At 37.6% G+C, this 20,349-nt stretch overlaps 2 protein-coding genes across 2 annotated transcripts in view; both read left to right on the top strand.

The window, feature by feature from the left end:
• Positions 1–8,524: 8,524 nt before the first annotated feature.
• cdh31 (cadherin 31) lies at positions 8,525–16,037 on the top strand. The gene is made up of 16 exons (XM_046840345.1): positions 8,525–8,812; positions 9,057–9,171; positions 10,807–11,060; positions 11,303–11,434; positions 11,515–11,670; positions 11,812–11,956; positions 12,089–12,261; positions 12,524–12,652; positions 12,738–12,923; positions 13,011–13,255; positions 13,354–13,496; positions 13,580–13,804; positions 14,355–14,579; positions 14,678–14,808; positions 14,914–15,057; positions 15,316–16,037. The coding sequence occupies exons 1-16, from the start codon at positions 8,762–8,764 to the stop codon at positions 15,517–15,519; spliced, it is 2,658 nt and encodes an 885-aa protein (XP_046696301.1). The 5' UTR covers positions 8,525–8,761; the 3' UTR covers positions 15,520–16,037.
• Positions 16,038–20,315: 4,278 nt separating this feature from the next.
• The window catches only part of snai3 (snail family zinc finger 3), a 3,505-nt gene continuing 3,471 nt past the window's right edge, over positions 20,316–20,349 (top strand). Inside the window, exon 1 of the mRNA XM_046840727.1 lies at positions 20,316–20,349. This exon is cut by the window's right edge and continues 202 nt beyond it. The gene's annotated coding sequence lies outside the window, so the exon portion shown is untranslated.

The raw sequence follows: 20,349 nt of genomic DNA, 5'->3' as shown, positions 1-20,349 counted from the left end.
AGGCCGGAAAGTCCCATGATCATTTAGACTGATAAATAAGTGATTCATTCTCTCTCTCGCTCTCTCTCCCTCCCTCGCTCTCTCTCACTCGATCTCTCAATGACACACATATATTGGAATTGTTGCAGACAGATTATTCATCAAGCATTTAAGCATTTCATACAGGAAGAATGAAACATTAAAAATGTAAAAGATATTGGGACACCTGACTTTTCTTAGCCATATTTGGTTTTCCACAAACTGTTACTTCAAAGTTGGAGGCACACAATTGTATAGAACATCTTTGGATGTTGTAGCATGGAACTTCCAGCTTGTCAAGGCCTTCCTGCGCACAAAGCCAGCTCCATGAAGATATGCTTTATCTTCATGGGTTGGAAGATGTGGAAGATCACCTGGTATAGAGCTTTGACCTCAACCCTATTGATTAATGAATGTAAACACTGACTGCACCCCAGGCCTCCTCATCTTCTCACCTACATCAGTAGCTAACTTTACTAATGAGAATAGTATTTTAGCACAAATCTTCTCAAAATCTAGTGGAACATCTTTACAGAAGAGTGAAGCTTCTTATAACAGCAAATGAAAAGTAAATGTGGAATGAGATGTTCATGAAGTGTATATGAAGGATCTGTGATGATATCAAACCAGATTTTGAACTGATGGCATTGATGGCACTAAATACAATACAAATTAAAGTTTCGTTTTTTTCTGTACATGCATAAATCCCCTTTATAAAGTATTCTGTAAACTCCCCTGTTCTTTGAGTTTACTTTGCTGTACACTCATGTTCCAGCTTGTGTGTTTTCCTTGCCGCCGTTGCGTCTGGTGCGTGCTTTAACACGCCGTAACCGGGTTCTGCAACTCTACAATGTGTCACTGTTTTCACATTTGTGCTTTAGTTTAGTTTCTTTTCTTATAGATTTTTCGCTTCATACAAAGACGGACAGGAAGTCAGAGGTGTGGGCGTCGTTCATCCGTGAACAGTATGCAGAAGACATGAAGTGCAAAGACATGAAGATTAGACTATAGATAAATTGGGATTTTCTTGGAATATGTGAATCGTCAGAATGACAGTAAACTTGGAGGAATTTAAATTTTTTGAAAACTAGTTTTAGGGTGAAATGTAGGACACTGTTTCTCAGTAAACACCACAACATTTGTAGTTAGACCTTTTTTTTGTTTTGCCTTTCAGATTATCTGCCTTTTAAATTGGCTGTGAATAGGTGCTTTCACACTCAGCAACAACCGATCCTGTCACTCCATTGTGCCCTTGAGCCTGCTTCAGCCTGAAATACCTGCTTATACACAGCCTGATGATACGCCTTTACCATGTCATTTGCATTCATGCTGTTTGTAAGATCACAACCAGGCTGCTGTCTTTGGTGGATAGTTTGTGCTTGTTGGTTTTTTATTTATTTATTTCTTCTATGTAATAAATTGAACAATCAGAAACGTTTTCTTACCGATTTAAACAATGTCTGATTACTGAACCTATTGTACTCCATTGTAGGTGTAAGTCTTGCTCGGAATGCAGCTCACACAGTACACTGACTTTGTTGACGATAGCTGTTAAGGTAAGAGACAAACTGGCCTGGTGAGAGATTTTCGGGTGTGGTGGGTTTGCTCAGGGGCTAAACGCAGGCCATCCAACCCCCTGAGGCTGCCATTATCAGCAACCCCCTCTACACCTTCTGTCCGTGAGTGACCAGGAAACACAATACCAATAGAGATCAGTTTGCCCTGATGAACAAAGACCAGTGTCAAGAGAAAATATTTAGTGTCAACACAAGCTTGAAGTGAGAGAAAACATGTCGATGGCACAGAAAAAGAATGTGACGACGTGCGACATGAGGTGAACTCCTGCCCAACAACAAAAAGACACACATGAGAAGTTCACCTGAACATCAGAAATGCATTCTGATAAAGTGAGAACAAGGGTTTGTTCTCCTAATGGATCATCCTGAAAAGCTCATATTTGTTGGACATTTCTAAGCGGGTTGTGTGTGTAAGTGTGTGTGTTTTTCTTTTAATCTTTTGTACATTTCACTGCCCATTTCTGTGACATCTAATACCAACCATGGTATCACCAAGGGCAGAAGAATGAAAGTTGATACTGAAATTGAGTCTGATTGAGGCCACAAGATTGAATAAAAGTGGCATGCAGTACTGAGTGGTAAGAGTTCCATCTCCACAGTCACAGACCACCACAAGCCTCCAGCCATGGAGCAGTATACTTTGGATCGGCATGAGCCGGGAGGTTTCACACATTCCATGGAACAAAAGCATCAAGAAATAGGGCAAGACAAGATCGGACATGTCTTCTGGCTATGAAACCCGCCTGGTGTCAGCTGCTTCTAGAGCATGATTTAAGTTGCATCTTCTTGATGACGCTGATCGGGAACTCGATACCGCAAGCAAAGATGATTCTTAAAGTTGCGTAAGCATAAACATTTCATGGAATCTAAAAGCAGCTTTGCGTCTGTGATGGGCTTTTAAAGGCTGTGGGTCAATCATTTGGAGGAGGAGACGGATATTGGCTGATGGTTGCATTTTAGCTGCTAGAAGGGGAGGGATATTGGCTGAGGGCAGCATTTTAGTCCTTATCATCAGTGTACATTAAAGTCCAGACCCATTATTGAGCATACACCATGCAGTGCATTATGCTTGGTAAAAAGCATCATGTAATAAGCAGCATTTGCCCTCGTGGTTGTTCATCTCGCTCTGAGTGGGGCAGCTTCATCAAAAGCACAGTGTGTAACTTTGAAGTGGATAAAGTAGGGAGCTTTGATGGCGCAATACAGAACTGGTTTGTCCATGAAGAGATAAGCTCCCTTCCCCCTACAGTCAGCTACAGAGCCTCGCCCAGTTCACAGCACTCTCTCAACACTCACTCCCAAAATCTCTCATGACTTGTTCTCCAACCACAATACAGACCACATCTATCATTCATGGTCAAAACAAGTCCATTTCCCATATGTCCCATATGTTTTATGGTAAAGGCACTTCAGTGAACACTTAGAACAATGAGCGAAAGTAAAAAATTACCGAACAACACATTAAAAATTCGTCTAAGTTGCGGCTTTAACTAACATTACATGTTGCTTTGGATTTTATCCAATTTTGAATTAATCTCGAGTTCCTCTATCGTTTACTCTTCACCCAGGCTCCGTCCAGCACTCAATGTTTACTTTTCAAAAAGAAATAAGGCAGGTTAATCATTATTAGACCACACTAAAGGTGGCGACTGAGAGCAAGGTCCTGCATGAAAGCTGCCTTTGCCCCTGCCTTTCGAGACTAACCTGCCTTTCATCACATAATCAACGCCTTTTTCTTTTGCTGCTGTGTACAAAACACTCACCTTGTTCTAAGCCTAAAAACACAGGCCTCCGAAGGGTGGTGCAGTCACTTCAAGAGCCCTGTTATATAATTATAACCATAAGAGACCCTAAATACAGGAGAATATATATATTATAATGTATATCAAATACATTTGTTCAATTTATAAGTGTGTTTTTAAGCATATAATGACAATTTCAGTATTTCCAATCTACAACAAAACAAAACACAGGATGCCAGGCAATTTTTTTGTTGTTATTGTTTTTTACCTACCAATTCACCTAAGATTTGGGGAACGGTAGGATGAAACTGTGAAACCTGGATGAACAAACAGATGAAGGGAGATATTTTGGGAAAAAAAAAATCCATGATCTTAGGATTGATGTTAAATTAACTATCAGCAATACACACATTAACATCGAGATATTCATGAATTCATGAAGTGACTATCAAATCAATAAACACTCTTGTCTGTAAGGTGTGGTGTCACAGGTATCAAGGTAAACAATTACGTCAGGGGAAATGATCGTATCTGGCTTATGGTTAAAATGTGCTTTCATTTCTCTAACTGGAAGCATGAATCATGTATTACTATGTGTGTTTTTTTTTTGTATATATGCCTTTTGCTGGAGTTCAGTGGAATAATCTTAACTGAAAGAACATGTTTTCTAAAACCATGATTCCTCCCTGGCACACAAACCATGTTTACACATACCAAGTTGATAAAGAGGCACCAAACCAAGGTTCACTTTATATCAAAATTCCAGATAAATATTCCAGACATAGCTGAGAGAGATATATATATCAACAACAAAAAACAAGACATGATTGTCAGTTCTGAAGTGAAGATCTCACCCCCAGCATCTATTCACTGACCTTGTGGTTCAGTCTGGGAAAACTGTGCAAATGCAATTCACAATCCCTCCTCATGGTCACATGTTCGCACAAACGTACTATTTAAACCTACTGTTTAACCCCACTGGGGTATTTGTCCTCTGGGGCTAATCTACAACCAGAGATACACAAAATCCAAACAAATGATTAACCCAATCCTCCCTCGTCTCTTCCTGCTGTTGGTCAGAGGAATTCGAGACTGGTAATTAGCAAAGCCAAGTACATTGTGTGTGTTAGTATTCATTCCATCGGTCCATTGAAAAGCACACTATTTCCAAAAGAATAGAGAATTCTAGGAGAATGATTTAGTTACTATATCAGGTGCACAACTGGAAAATTTGCTTTTTAAGAGTGTAATCCTACACAGGAAAACATTTTATATTTAACTATTGCACATCCAAACTTATAAAAAATACACACTTTAGCTGATCTGCATTTCTTATAATCGTAGTGAAACTGTCCTGGCTATGCAGTGTGATGTCACGCCGTTTACAAGAAAGCCATTTTGAAGTAGCACTCAGAAAGATTTCTCAGATTTCATACGATAACACAGACTAACACGCACCATGGACTTTTTTGAAGAATGACAAAAGGAGATTACATTACATTACACAGCAGCCGGAAGGATTCTCTCGTTAGACCCCCCTTCCGTTGAATAGTACTCTACTGACAATATACAGTACATCATGCCTGGTCTACTTGTATACACTTGTAGGTTTATAGTCAAGTCAAGTCATAGATATAGATATTATAGATGGTTTTATCAAGAAAGAGTTTGTCTGGAATTTGGCAGATGAAATGAGAAATGACAACAATATATCAGCAAGACACTTTCAGTAGAAAGTAACAATTTTTTTTAGATTTCTCTTAATTTGATCTCAAATCCATCTTCAGGAAATAAATTATCCAAATCAAGTTTACAGCGAATATGAAACCTGTCAAAAGAACAAAGCAAGGACGATCCCGGATGGATCACATCCACACTGAGGGGCAAGTTAGTGCAGTCAGCTGCCATGTTTATGGTCTGGAGGTGGAAACCAGAGTTCCTTGAGGAAACCCAAGAGCTTCTGCATCGTCATGCTGCATTTTAAATGCCCAAAACGCCCAATTTTAATTCATAAATCCATATCTCTACGAACCTCTAAAAAACTAATGAAAGGCGTCTTTATGTTCCTTTTAAAAAATATTTTACTTTATTTTTAGATTTCATATATTTAAAAAACTGATTGATTTCTTTTATTATTTCATTTTTTGTTTGTTTGTTTGTTTTACTGAATTTATTGCGTTTCACTGGAGATTATGTAAATCTATGTCCTTTCTCCATATAACTCTTATACACAGATGCATGAATGTAATATAAAACTATTTATTTGCTACTATATATATATATATATATATATATATATATATATATATATATATATATATATATATATATATGTTTTCTAAATATCAAACAATTTCTTTGGCATGTTTTTATTATAAATTTTCCTGAAATACTTTCACAGTCCTCCAGGGGGATTTACAGACTTGGCAACCCTGAAAAAATCCCCTGAGGTAAATTTGGGTTACAGGTGCAACAGCTAAGAAGAAGAAGAAAAGATAAATACTTTTAGCACTTTCGAAGCTTACTGAAGTTATAATAAAGTAAAGTGTTTTAAATAACTTTATATATGTTTTTATATATGAACTAAAGAAAAATAGATACAAATTTGAACTTAGAATTTAGCGTTTCTGTATGTAAGGGTAAATTATGTAACTAGCACGGCTAAGCTTAGCCATAAAATAAGTGAAATTCCGGTTAGATTGTGTGATTTTGAAGCAAAATTCGCTGTTAAAATGATTTGCTGAACGAAAAAGCGAACGAGATATGCAATATTCGGAATTTTTTGGAAAATGTGCCAAATGAGGTAAAGTAGCTAGCTAGAGAAAGCAATATGGCGGCCGTAGCTTGGGGGTGTTAGGGTCTGTGTTAATTTATGAGATTTATTAATATTTAATGTTTTATATTTTACTGTAGGTATTGCCCTACTTTTCACTTTAGTGTTGATAATAAGTGCTCAGTGTGTGTGTGTGTGTGTGTGTGTGGTCACATTGAAAACACATGATCAGACTGGAGGAATAATAATAATAATGATAATCGGTTTCAGTTCCTCTCATGGGTTTTATATTTCAGCCTCTTTTTCAATGCATTAATAAGTAAATTTTATATATATATATATATATATATATATATATATATATATATATATATATATATATATGAAGCTCCAGTACCACCACACTCCTGCACCAAAAACAAAACAAAACCACACCTGTGCCACACCTCATCCAGCTCATCAAGAACCTGATAACAAGATCAGAAATGAAAATAGGAGTGTGGGAGTACAGATCTGAGCTTTTCTAACTAAATTATTTGCTCTTGATGCTGCTCCAAACTTTTTTTTAGTTTATGTTTAGTTATTTGTTATATGCATGTCCAGTTTTCTGTAGACTACTTATTTACACTGGATACATACATGCATACTGTACATACATGCATACATACTGTACATACATAATATACATACATGCATACTGTACATATACATACTGTACGTACATGCATACTATACATATATACATACTGTACAAACATGCATACATACTGTACATACATACGTACATACCATACATTCATACTATACATACATACATATATACTGTACATACATACTATACATACATACATATATACATACTGTACAAACATGCATACATACTGTACATACATACTGTACATACATACCATACATTCATACTATACATACATACATATATACTGTACATACATACTATACATACATACATACATTCATACTATACATACATACATATATACATACTGTACATACATGCATACTATACATACATGCATACATACATACCATACATTCATACTATACATACATACATACATATACATACTGTACATACATGCATACTATACATTCATACTATACATACTGTACATACATACATACCATACATTCATACTATACATACATACATATATACATACTGTACATACATACCATACATTCATACTATACATACATACATACATATATACTGTACATACATACTATACATACTGTACATACATACATACATACATACATACATACATACATACCATATATTCATACTATACATACTGTACAAACATGCATACATACTATACATACATACGATACATACTGTACGTACATACATACATACATACATACATACCATACATTCATACTATACATACATACATATATACTGTACATACATACTATACATATATACATACTGTACAACCATGCATACATACTGTACATACATACATATATACTGTACATACATACTGTACATGCATACATACTGTACATACATATACATACATAAATGCATATTTAGGAGATCTATACTATTAAATACAAAGCTAGATACTGTAATAGATTTTTCTTCAATACTATGAAGTGGAAGCAGCACATAAATACTGCTGCATTATTAATGCATGTCAAAACAGTCTGTATTTTAGGTGATGAGTAATAAAAAAAATCATTAATAAGCTCCAAGTGAAGAGCGTCCAATATATGTGCTGGGAAAGTCGTCTCCTGTTCCTGTTAGTTTTAAACTTCCAAAGAAAAGTTTCTTTTTATTTAACAGATTAATAAACACACATGTATAGACCAGTCTTTCTTTAAACGTCAGAAATAAAGATTCATTAAAGAACTGATGAAACACACAAACACCACACAGATCAGTACAGCAGAGTGATTTCCTGCAGGCATTTTTTCCATCATGATGTGTAAACGCCTCTTCCAGCCCTGAACCTTACAGCCTGCAGATGTTTCACATGTCCTCTTTTAGCCTGACATGCACACACATCTGCACACAAAGTGAAGTTTACATTCACTGCACCTGGTTTCAGCCATAGGTGAAGACTTTTTAATCTCCACACACACACACACACACACTCGCACACATGGTGTCTGAATGTGCTCATATTCAGACATGTAGTCTAAAGGTTGATAATGATTAATCTCTCTGATCATTTCCTTGTGTGTGTGTTTGTGTTTCGACAAAGGTGAGGATCTTAACACTTCCTGAACCATAGACCAGCTTGGAAAAGGAGCAGCGCGTGATAGAGGTTTGAAGTCGCTTTTCTTTTTATAATTATTATTCATGTTATTATAATTAGTTGATGTAATCGTGGTCCTGTGCAATAAACTTGATCTTGTTTGCAGTGTTTTTCTCGGTGAGTTCACCTGGCTGGGGGCGGAGCTTTGACACGGCAGTGGTGTCCATATTTGGAGCGCGCGGGCGGATGGGCGAGGTCACCTGGCTGCGGCCGCGTCACAGCCGAAACTACCTGCTGAAGCTCGTTTCCTCAAATCGACACCGACAAGTTTAAATAATAATCTCGGGGCAGGAGGCAGCGCGGTTTTCGGACTCTCCGATTAAAAGGATTACCTTCACTATTCTTTCTTCTCGACCACAAATGGAGTCTAAATGGGACCTACGTTTGGGAGTTGTGTTTCTTTTACTCCAGGTAGATACTTCTATTTGCATATACGTATTTTTTGTCCTCATCTGTATGTATTTTTTTCTCTTGGCCTCATGCCATTTAAGCTTTTATTCGAAATTGTCGCTTTTTCATCCTCCAATCTGTCCAAGAAGTTCTGAAAAGCGACTCGGCTTATGATTTTGTTCCTCGTTTTCTCTCATAAACTATTTAAAGAAAAAAAAGATTCCAAAGAAACGAACCAAACGCGATCGTTTTTCCCTCTACTAAGGTCCTTTGCTGTGGATCTGGAGAATCGACGCCATGTTCTTCAGGGTTTGCGTCTGATCTTTTCCTCTTTAGAGTTCACAGAGAACACCTGCACAGGGGCACGAGACTCGGCACAGGTAACATTTACATTCTTACTGAATTATTATTAAAAAAATTCTTACATTTTAGTTTGTATGATATAATTGTAGTTAGTTTCTAACTTAATGAAGGTTTCTGATACTTTTGAGGGACATGTCGTCAAGAAAGACCTTTCTCTTAATTATTAAGTTAAATGTGGGTATTTTCTTTATATTTAATTGTAGTTTGTGTTTTAAAAAACACTTATTGGTGTAACATTGTGTAATCCGAGTTACTGGTTGGAGTGAGTAGACCTGTTTTACTTGTAGAGTATGTCTAAAAGTTTGCTCGGTTTCATGCTTGAAGGCCACTTGATTTGAGATAAATGGGTTGTAGTGACACTGTATTGTTACCTTGAGTAGAGCTCTGAGCTGTTTTGTGTGATAAGGACTGTATCCTTGCTTGTGAACTCCGTGTGCTTGCATTCCGTTCCCAGTTTATAATGAGTCGAAACCCCCAGCTGCTCGTTCCTACTGTTCAGCTTGAATAAGAATAGTTTTCTCCTAAATTACCTGAAAACACCAGGCTCCTTCAAGGTGCTACTCGATTTGTATTAGAATAGATCAAGTGCTTCTGTAGTGATCTTGATGATAATGTGTGCTTGGGTGATTCAGCCAGTTTCTCTGGGTGTGATATACAAGCTAGAACACGACCAGGTGAGGACTTTTTTTTCTTTTCTTTTCTTTTCTTTCTAAAAGCTTATGGTGATCAAACCTGAGCAGATATGTTCAGGTGCTTTCCACTGAGGTCGGTTTCATTTTTTTTTTCTTCTCTAATTACTTCTCCCTCATATCGAAACTGCTTTAATCTCATGTGTTTAGGCTTGAAATTGATTTTACTTTGTAAGTGGAAGCTTGCTGACCATCATTATGGAGATCTGTAGTTATTTTTTTTATTTTTTTTATATAGCATCATTTGAATGGGAACAATGATACTGAATTTTTCACACACAATGTATCAGGTCCAAGTTAACGAATCCTAGATATGAGCTGTTTAAGTCCAATCAAACCATTTGATTCAATTGACAATTTAAATAGAATCTTTATAATCAGGTTGATAACAAGAACTATACACAAGTTTTACTAATTTTGAGATTTTTGATACTGTAATTTTATATAAATAAATTCCTGGTGATACTTTGGACCTCTGTCATCCCTGGACCCAACTTTGAAAACCATTGGTATGAACTGCTGGTTTTATTTTCTTTTTCGATTATGGTCATGACGAAATCCCACAAACTCTCCCACATCCGTGTATTGTTTAGGTGCCTTCCTGATAGCAATTTTTAATGTTTATTTAATTGATTTAGTTAGTTTCTGTAATGAAGATGTTATTAATTTAACACATCCTCATTACAGAATGTTCTGGTTGCTCTTAATACTTAATGTGTGGATCTCTGCCTTGTCCTATAGAGTCCCCATCAAATCCTGTTTTATAATGTAAAAACTGTGGTTTTGTTTTCCTGTTTTAATGTTCCACTTGAAACTTGTAACTACTTTAAAGTTTGGATATAATTTGTAGATCCAGTGTTTCAGACAAGATTCCCCAAGGTTTCAGAATTTGTCTCCAGTCTGAGAACACTTTATGTTGATGTATAAATAATAGCATTTTATTCTCTCTTGTTTCCCGTTCAGTTGTTTTTAATGACTGCAATGGAAGAACACAGACAGTCTTCGACTCTTCCGATAAGCGGTTTCACGTAGCTACGGATGGCACCGTGAAGCTCAAGAGATCGATCACTCTTCATGACGGCCATAAAATGTTCTCCGTCCATGCTTGGGACTCCAACGGAATGAAACACACTACGTCGGTAAACGTGGAACATCTGCGTCGAGCTGGCCATCACCATGGGCTGCTGGAAGACGATGTGGCAATTGAGCCAGTGCAGGTACACACTCTTATGTAGCCTGACCTCTGCTGGACAAATCTCAGAACTACTTTATCGTGGAAATGTTTTGAACTGTCTTATTTGTCTACAGTCATTTGTTCGGATGTGTTTTCTTGCTTTCTTGTGTGAGACATTTTTTAAAATGAAATCACATTACAATAATTAAAGCTGGGGTATGTTACAGCTGGACTAGTAGAGAATGCTCTTAGGTTGACACTAATTTATTTTTTATCTTTCTATAGCCCACTTCAGATCTCTTGTATATGGAGTTTCCAAGAGCAAGTGGGTTGCGGAGGAGAAAGAGAGAGTGGGTGATTCCTCCCATCAAAATCTCAGAGAATGACCGAGGCCCTTTCCCTAAGTCGATGGTGCAGGTATGTAGAGCTGATCCATAATTTGTGATGTAATTTTTCCTCTGTCTTATTTTTAACAAGTCGTCATATCTTGTGTCCAGATTAAGTCCAGCCATGCCAAAGAAACACAGATGGTGTATGAAATCACAGGTGAAGGAGCAAACCAGCCTCCAGCGGGACTTTTCACAATAGACAAATACACTGGAATGCTTTTTGTGTCAAAGCCTCTAGACAGAGAAGCGAGAGATAAATATGTGGTGAGACATTTTCCTTTGTATGTGTTTGGTTAAAAGTTGTACTAGTCTGAGGTAGATGCTCACAGAAGAGATTAGTGTACAGTAATATTGTTTTTTGAGGGTTTTGGAAATTTACCATGTTTTTGTTCTTGTTGACTCCAGCTGCAAGCACATGCCAGGTCCGTTTCTGATGGCATTAAAGAACCCGAAATGGAGGTTATAGTCGAGGTAATCGACCAGAATGATAACTCACCTGTCTTTACCCAAAATCCATTTATTGGAAGTGTACCAGAAGCTTCAAAAATAGGTAATAAAACTTTTTATAACACTATCTATAATCTCAGTCTATTTGAATATCATGGTTGGGTGTCCACATTCTTTTGGCTGTATAGTCTACAACTTCACTTAATCACAATGTCTTCTTGCTCTCCTATCAAAGGATTTGAGTTCATGGCGGTCAACGCCACCGATGCAGACGAGCCGAACAACGACAACTCCGATATCCGGTTCTCCATCATCAGTCAGCTTCCAGCAGAGCCAAATCCAAACATGTTTGCAGTCAACCCCATCACTGGGGCGATTCGAGTGAATGCTGATGGTCTGGACAGAGAGGTACGGGCACAGATTTCTCTCTTTCTATATTTACATCCAGCCTCACTGTCACTAGTCTGACTGGTAGAAATTTCTGATCAAGCAAGATAGATTATTTATTAAATAATTCTTCAGCAGAATTTTATCTCTACTAATACTATTATTTGTACCTTTTTTGAAATCTTAGTGGAATTATTTAAAATTTTGGGTGCTGCCTTGTGCTGCCATCTGTTGGCACGTTACAAAACTAGTCTCAACTTTTTATTGAACCCTTATCTTTTAGAAATATCCTCAATACACGCTGGAGATTCAAGCAGCAGATATGCGGGGGGACGGTCGCCCGGTCATGGGGAAAGCTGTTATTACCGTAACAGACAGCAACGACAACGCACCTCAATTTGAGCAAAACTCGGTAAGGAAATGACCTGTTTACGTGTTTAATTTTGTGTTTAAGTTACATTGTTTACTATTATAAATGCTTGATTTTGTTTTTCCAGTACACCGTGTCTGTCCCAGAGGATAAAGTGGGAGCTTTGGTAGTGAAAATGCCAGTGACTGATGAAGATGAGGTACAGTCTGATGCCTGGGCAGCAACGTTTAAGTTCGTCAGTGGTAACACAGGTGGATTTTTCACTATTGCCACGGGACCAAACCAACAAGAAGGCGTCATTACAACCGCCAAGGTACAACATGCTTCTAAATTAAGTGCCATCAGAGGTCTTCAATAATAACTGTAACGTCTTAATTGTGACGTGTACATCATTTCACAGGCATTGGACTTTGAGAAAAACAACAAATACACGCTGGTGGTGGCTGTAGAAAACACGGTTCCGTTTGCCAAACCTTTGCCTACCTCAACTGCCACGGTCATCGTGAACGTGCTGGACGTGAACGAGGCTCCAGTGTTCGACCCGCCAGAGAAGTTCATTTCTAAACCCGAAAATACACCAGTGGATAGCGAACTGACCGTGTACACCGCCACCGATCCGGACACCATGAAGAAGCAGATAGTGACGTATGTGCTTTCTCGGGTTTAGACCTTCTTGTTGGATATTTGTATGGGTTTCTCTCGGGAGCCTGGATAGTAACTTATTATGATGGTGTGTGTTTCAGCTACCGTATAAGCAGCGATCCTGCTGGATATCTGAATGTTAATAAAGACACCGGACTAATTAAAGTCAAGAGTCCAATGGACCGGGAATCTCATTTTGTGAAAGATGGCAAATACAGAGCTCTAATTCTAGCTATTGATAACGGTAAAAACACCCACATCCACTCCCACCACATCCTCAATATTTTTATTTTTGGTTTCCTAATGAGTATTTTGTGTGTTTTGCAGATGAAGTTCCAGCAACTGGTACTGGTACCCTTGTAATCGAGTTGGAGGATGTAAATGATAACGCCCCAGTAATTACAGAGAGGGCCGTCACGTTATGTAATAAGGAGACGCCTCCAGTGTACCTGTCGGTGACTGATAAGGATGGGCCTCAGTTTGGAGCTCCTTTTAGTGTCAAGCTGGAAGGAGAAAGCAATAACAATTGGACTGCCATTATGAATGATTCTAGTAGGTTTTTTTTTTTTTTTTTTTTTAAATTATATTTAATTACTTTTCATGAAACCCAAGAAAATCCATATTTTTGTGAACCGCTAAAGAGACTCTGGGAGAAACTTTCAGATGCTGTTTCTGAATATTGTGCTATTAGCTGTTGATGTACAATCTGAATTCGCAACACGTGCTTAGTGAGACACTTACATTTGTGCTGTTGGAGGAAAAAAGAAAAGAAATAATAGAAATAGAAATATAAAGGCAGCGACCATTTGGAAATTAAAAACTTTAATAGGAATTATAATAAAAAAAATTAGCAACTTTATTTTGTTTAACAGGTTAATAAGTAATAAATTGTTCCACTGTTGTGTACCCATAGACTTATAGTATCCGTACTCTCGTGTCACCTGATGGTGGTTTATAAACGTGTATTAATGGAAGATTGTGGCTTTAGTTTGCTTTAGAGTTTGAGTTTCTGCACAGCTTGCAGTTTTGTTAAAATATATTTTGAACTTGCAAACCTGTTCCTCTAATGACCCGGCTGCTTCTTCCTCTTCTGTTGATGCAGAAACAGGGATCATACTTACACTCAAACCGAAGCCTCAACTCGACTATGGCGTTTACAACGTCGTTCTGAGGGTGTCCGACAACCACGACCTCTCGCAAGACAACAGCGTCGAAGTCACTATATGCGAATGCACGGGAACCGACTCTACCTGCCAAGACACAAGGGTAGCCGAATTCGGTCTCACCGGGGTGCTTGGAATTTTGGGGGCCATCTTGGCTCTGTTGTGTAAGTTGCTATTTATTTATTTATGATCATATTTGGGGTTTTAATATCTTTGGTGTGGATGTTTAATGATGTTATATGCCCTTACTTTCTCTCTTTAGTGCTGGTCCTCCTACTCCTCCTGTTCTTAAGAAGAAAAAACACTAAGAAGGAGCAGCCCCTGTTAAATGACGACGATCTCCGCGACAACGTGTACTGTTATGATGAAGAGGGTGGTGGAGAGGATGATCAGGTATTTTATTCATTTATTTTTATATAGATAGATTAAAAGGGTTTTTTTTTTCTTTTGTTTTTTTAAACTTATCAGTGCTATTTATTTATTTTTCTTCACTTACAGGACTATGATCTAAGTGTTCTGCACAGGGGCCTGGACAACCGTCCCGATGTGTTCCGTAACGATGTTGCTCCCACCTTCATGCCTGCTCCACAATATCGTCAACGGCCTGCAAATCCAGAGGAGATCGGCACCTTTATCGATGATGTAAGATTTATTTTTTTTATGATGAGGTGGTCTTATATACGCATGAATATCGATTGCTCCAGAAAATAAAAAATTATACACTTACAGATTTTTCTTCAAACAAATTATTAATAATATAAAGCCAACCATTACAAAGTGCATCATGAAAAAATGTTTACTTTGGCTGGACCGATATGACACGGTTCAGAAAATTAATTTGGTTTAAAAGTATAATCGTCTTTTGGCCTCATGCTTATTATTACATTTACGTTTCCATAGAACCTGAAGGCGGCAGATAACGACCCCACTGCTCCTCCATACGATTCCCTGCTGGTGTTCGATTATGAAGGTGGTGGATCAGAGGCAGGATCTCTCAGCTCCCTGAACTCCTCCAGCTCAGGTGATCAGGACTACAACTGCCTCGGCGAATGGGGACCGCGTTTCAAGAAATTAGCCGACATGTACGGAGGTGGAGAGGACTGAGGAGGAGATCAGGAGGAGCGCTTTTGGGGGAAATGGTCTGGTGAGGCATGATGAAGCACATGGTGGGATGAGCTGTAAATACGGGACAGTTTTAGTTTCCATGTTGGCTTATGAATAGTATCGGGACGCCACGGTCCCAAACAGTCCAAAAACGAAGACCTGCTAAAGAAATCGCTTTTTTTTTTTTTTTTTTGTATTTGTTAATGGATGAACTTTTCTGCATGGTTTTCAAAGCACTGAGGTACAATGTTTAACAATCAATAAAGTTTTAAGAAGTGTTTATTCCCCCCAAATTTATTTTATTTTTTATAATTTTTAGGTAGATTTTATGTTGTCATTTTCTGTACCGTTTGAGCGAATATTTCTGTATAGACATTTAAGTTGTATGTGTGAATTTTACTTTTTTATATTAAATGTTTCACTGTGTAGCTTTTTTTTCATTTCCTTTTTTCTTAAGGAAAAGTTAGCTTATTGATCTTGGCTATGCCATTAAAAGTTATTTTGGAGCTGGCCAGCAATACGGTTTCATCTGTGTCCTTTACTGAATAACCAAAGGCTAAGTGTCATGGATGACTAGTGTTTTATTTTCTAGCTCAAGATTGACTTCTCTTTTGGATGTAATGATTGTTGAAGATGTCAGGAACTTTTAAGCACAAGCACCAGTGTATCACTGAGCAACCATTAGTGGAACACCCTGTGTTCCCATGAAGAACTTTTAGTGTCACCAAAAGTTGGCTGAAATGATGCTTAAAATAAACGAAACCAACAATAATCCTGAGACGTGACTTTTCCAGCCACGTGTGGTTCTCCCCCAAACTGTTATCAGAAATGAGGAGGCCCACGATTGTATTTGATGCTTTTGGATGTGGTGGAATGAAAATGTCCTTTCAACTAGACATCCAAACCTGTTCTGACATGACCGTGTAGATAAGCACCAGCTCCAAGATCATGCTGTGGAAGATCTCCTGCTATAGAACTCCAACCATATTGAACACCTTTGGGAATGAATGTGAGCACTGACTGACTGCATTTCAGGCCTCCTCACCTTCTCACCTAAACCAGGACCTGACATTACTAACACACTTGTGCAACAATGATCACAAATCTCCACAAAATCTAGTGGAACATCTGAGAAGAGTGGAGGTTATGGTAGGGGCGTGCTCTCCCGCGCGAGCTCTCAATAATATTTTAACTGCACACAGTATAGAGTGAACACGTACGTCACGTGATAAAGTCTTGTACGTTAGACATTTTATTGCACGTGTAAATCGCGTTCTTTCCCTGCATGATTCAGTTTATTAAAATGCATTAAAAACAATCACAAAATTCAAGATATGAAGGCAGAAATGTGTACATTTATTTCATAGTTAAGCACTATCACAGGAAAAAAAACAGCATTACAAATGTGACTGATTTTATTAGTTATACAACAAGAAGTTAATAAGACGTAAGAAGTCACGTTTTCGACACCACATGGCCCGTTTTTGCTCGATTTCACCAACAAAAATAAATCCAAACAAAGCCACAGCACTATTTTGCGGCTCTGAGCAACACGATGGTGATTCGATTCGTGAATCACCCGTTTAAGTGATTCGGTTCAATCGCAATAACTCACTTATTAACAGTGGCGTTTGCGGCGGTTTTAATTTCACAATTTATACATTTTATTTTATTTTCAAATATTTTTGTTTGAACATCATGTATGCACTTGTAACTGCAGTAAATGTCTAATTGAGCTCCATAAAACATCTAAATACCAGTTCAGCTGCAGATTCTCTGCATTTCAAGATGCATTTTGTTGATACTGATTTTATTTGCTTTGAAACAGGCGAAATGTCTTATTCTGAGTGCCTGATTAAATGTAAGAATTGATAATGATGCACACTTAATGGCTTTATGAAAAAAGAAAAGCCCATAAAATGTCAAAATCAATATAACCGTGTCCCTGCTGTGAACTGACCACCACACAGAATATGAAAATATTAAACATTGTCCTTAATCTACCAGCACAATAACCAGCAAAATATATAGTTATCAAAAAATAGATATCTTCACACCCCTAGTTATTATAAAAGCAAATGGGGACTCAATGTGGATATGCTCAGGTGTTATATATATATATAAATTCACCTTAATTTTGTTAAAGGCCAAAGCTCATTGGTGGAAAAATGAAAAACTCCTGGAAGTGCTACTCATTACACCATAAAGTGTGTTTCTCTGTCTCTCTGATGTCTTTGGTGTCGGATCTCATTACCATCTCATTACTTTGGTACTCAGTGACCATGCATTTGGTGCACAGGCATAATTTCACCACACAGTGGCGCTGTTATTGAGGCTCTTGAGTATGTTCAGGTTGTAATCCTGAAGATAAGGAAGTTTCATGATGAATTACATACACCCTGCTCCAATTGCAAAATCGTCTATTACTGCCATTTCCCCTGTTGGCTGTTGACTGTGTGTGACGTCACTTCGCAATTATAAACACGCCCAATATTATAATCTCACCCCTGACACTCAATTAACAGCTTTCAGTACAAAGGCTTTGGAAATTCAAATGCAAAAGGAACTGCGATTCTGTTAGACTTTTGGCAGGTCACACACGTGACACAGAGAAATGGAAAAAGCAAACGTGGTCATTAATATTTCTATTTCAGAAATATACATTTTGGAAGCAGGCTGAGTGCAATCTTCTGAACATACCAGATTGTGAAGTGTAGGATCTGATCTGATCTGATCTAATCTGATCGATCTTCTCCAAAACAGCAGGTGTTCCAGGAGGTTCCTGGAGTTAGTACCTACCAAAAGTGCTCCAAGGAAGGAGAAACAGTGAACCAAGGACAGGATGATGGATCCCTAAGACTCAATGATGTGAATAAGGAGCTCACAGAAAGTAGCACAAACTGGTGAAAAGTTGATGCTGGCTCTGGTTGAAAAAAGTCAGAACACACAGAGCATTACATCTTGATGTTTAGGTCCTACAGTGCACATCAGACCTTCAACATCGAGCAATGCAAGAAGTTGGTCTGGTGAATCGTATTTTCTTTTACATCATGTGGACACCAGGATTCACTGTAAGAAAGCGAGCTGGTGGAGGCTGTATAACGCTCTGGGTATCTCTCACACACACACACACACACACACACACACACACACACACACACACACACACACACACAGTATAGAGTACACAATTTATTTGGGATTGGTGTTGGATTGTAACGTGAAGAAAATGTCCGCTAGATGGAGCCATTGAGTTTGCTTTGCTAGCGTGCGACTCGGTGTTTCAGTGATAATTTAATTGCAGTCTTTGGTTTATCGAGTAGGATTTTTATACATATTTGGGTAAAAGGTAAAAGGTAAAAGGTTTGTTCTGGTTCCTCAACACCTACTGTCAGACATGGAGGATGAAGTGTGATGGTACGGAGCTTCTTTGTTGGGGCCAGTGATGGAACTTAATTTCACAGAGTGACTGGTGCTACCAAAACATCATTAATCTCTGTTTATTTATGTCTACTTCATGAAGGGTCCATTCTACAGAACAATGTTGATCTGGAAGAAACCTTTAAGCTCTTCCTGAGAAGATGGAAGAAGAAGGAATCATGAAAAAATCAGAGTTAAAAGCCATTGAACTGGACAGAAGAGTAAAAGCAAATCAACACACATTTGTGGGAACTTTTGCAATAGTTTTGGAGTTGACATCTTGATGGGAAGGTGGCTTGCAGGACATAAGCTAACACTCCGAACAATGTTTGAAAGTAAAAGATTAATAGATTCATCGCCACCGATAATTAATCGCTGGAACTATCGGCAAAAATCCATGCTGATAGTTTTTCCAGGCTGTGGTCCGATGTCGTTACAAGAGCGGCCTCTAGAGGTGAATTACTAAGGGCAGGTGCTGTTTGTTTTTTACATGTAAGACTGCACGCTGCATGGAGAGCTTTTTTATTTATTTATATTATTTATTATTTATTATTTATTAATCATATAATTATATTTATTAATGAGCATATTTATATTTATTTCATTTAGCATGTTTTCATCATTCAGTAAAAATGTTTTGGTTTGTTTGTTAGTTTTTTTATTATCCATTAAAAAAATTGGTTTATTAATTGGTTATCGACAAGTACGATCCAACCTAGTTATCGGTATCGGTAAAATCCACTATCGTTCGACCTTTAGTAGATTGAATGATTTATTATTCGATATTTATTTAATATTGAGATTAAACTGCATGTATCAGTACAAAAATATTAGTAAATATAATATATTAATATTAATTATTAAATATGTATAATATAATATAATATATAATAGTACATGTTTAATAAAATATAGAACAATATTTAATATCTAAGAATATTTAAGAATTAGAATGATGTTTATAGTTTTATTGTAATTATTATTATTTATTATTATTATTATTATTATTATTATTATTATTATTATATCTAATTACTTACACTTGAATATTTGTAGCCAAACATTAATAACAGAAAATAAATAAATAGCACAAACATATTTCCATTTAATAATTGTGCACACGCTGATCGTTATAAAGCCACCAGTTTGAGTGTAAAAGCCCCAGAAGCCTCGTTACCCCCTGCACTGTAACACCACCATAACACTTCGCCACATGTGCCTGTGTTTTGCTATTTTGATCCCTCAGGCCCACATGCACCTGTTTTGCTGGGGTATGTGGCTCAAAACATAACTCCGCCCCTCTTCCACTTGTTCCTTCATTCTTATTGGCTCTCCGGTATGTTTATGCTAATGAGCAGCTTGCCCCCTGCACCTGATTCCCTGCGAGACTGCCCTCAAGCATCAACTGGA

Source organism: Silurus meridionalis, chromosome 26, assembly GCF_014805685.1.
Source record: "Silurus meridionalis isolate SWU-2019-XX chromosome 26, ASM1480568v1, whole genome shotgun sequence".
Lineage (NCBI taxonomy): Eukaryota > Metazoa > Chordata > Actinopteri > Siluriformes > Siluridae > Silurus > Silurus meridionalis.
This window is presented reverse-complemented; position numbering and strand designations above follow the sequence as displayed.

Coding starts and splice junctions, on each gene's coding strand:
- cdh31 (XM_046840345.1), top strand. CDS start 8,762: ATGGAGTCTAAATGGGACCTACGTTTGGGAGTTGTGTTTCTTTTACTC. Junction 11,957..12,088: donor ACCAGAAGCTTCAAAAATAG/GTAATAAAACTT, acceptor CTCCTATCAAAG/GATTTGAGTTCATGGCGGTC. Junction 12,262..12,523: donor CTGATGGTCTGGACAGAGAG/GTACGGGCACAG, acceptor CTTATCTTTTAG/AAATATCCTCAATACACGCT.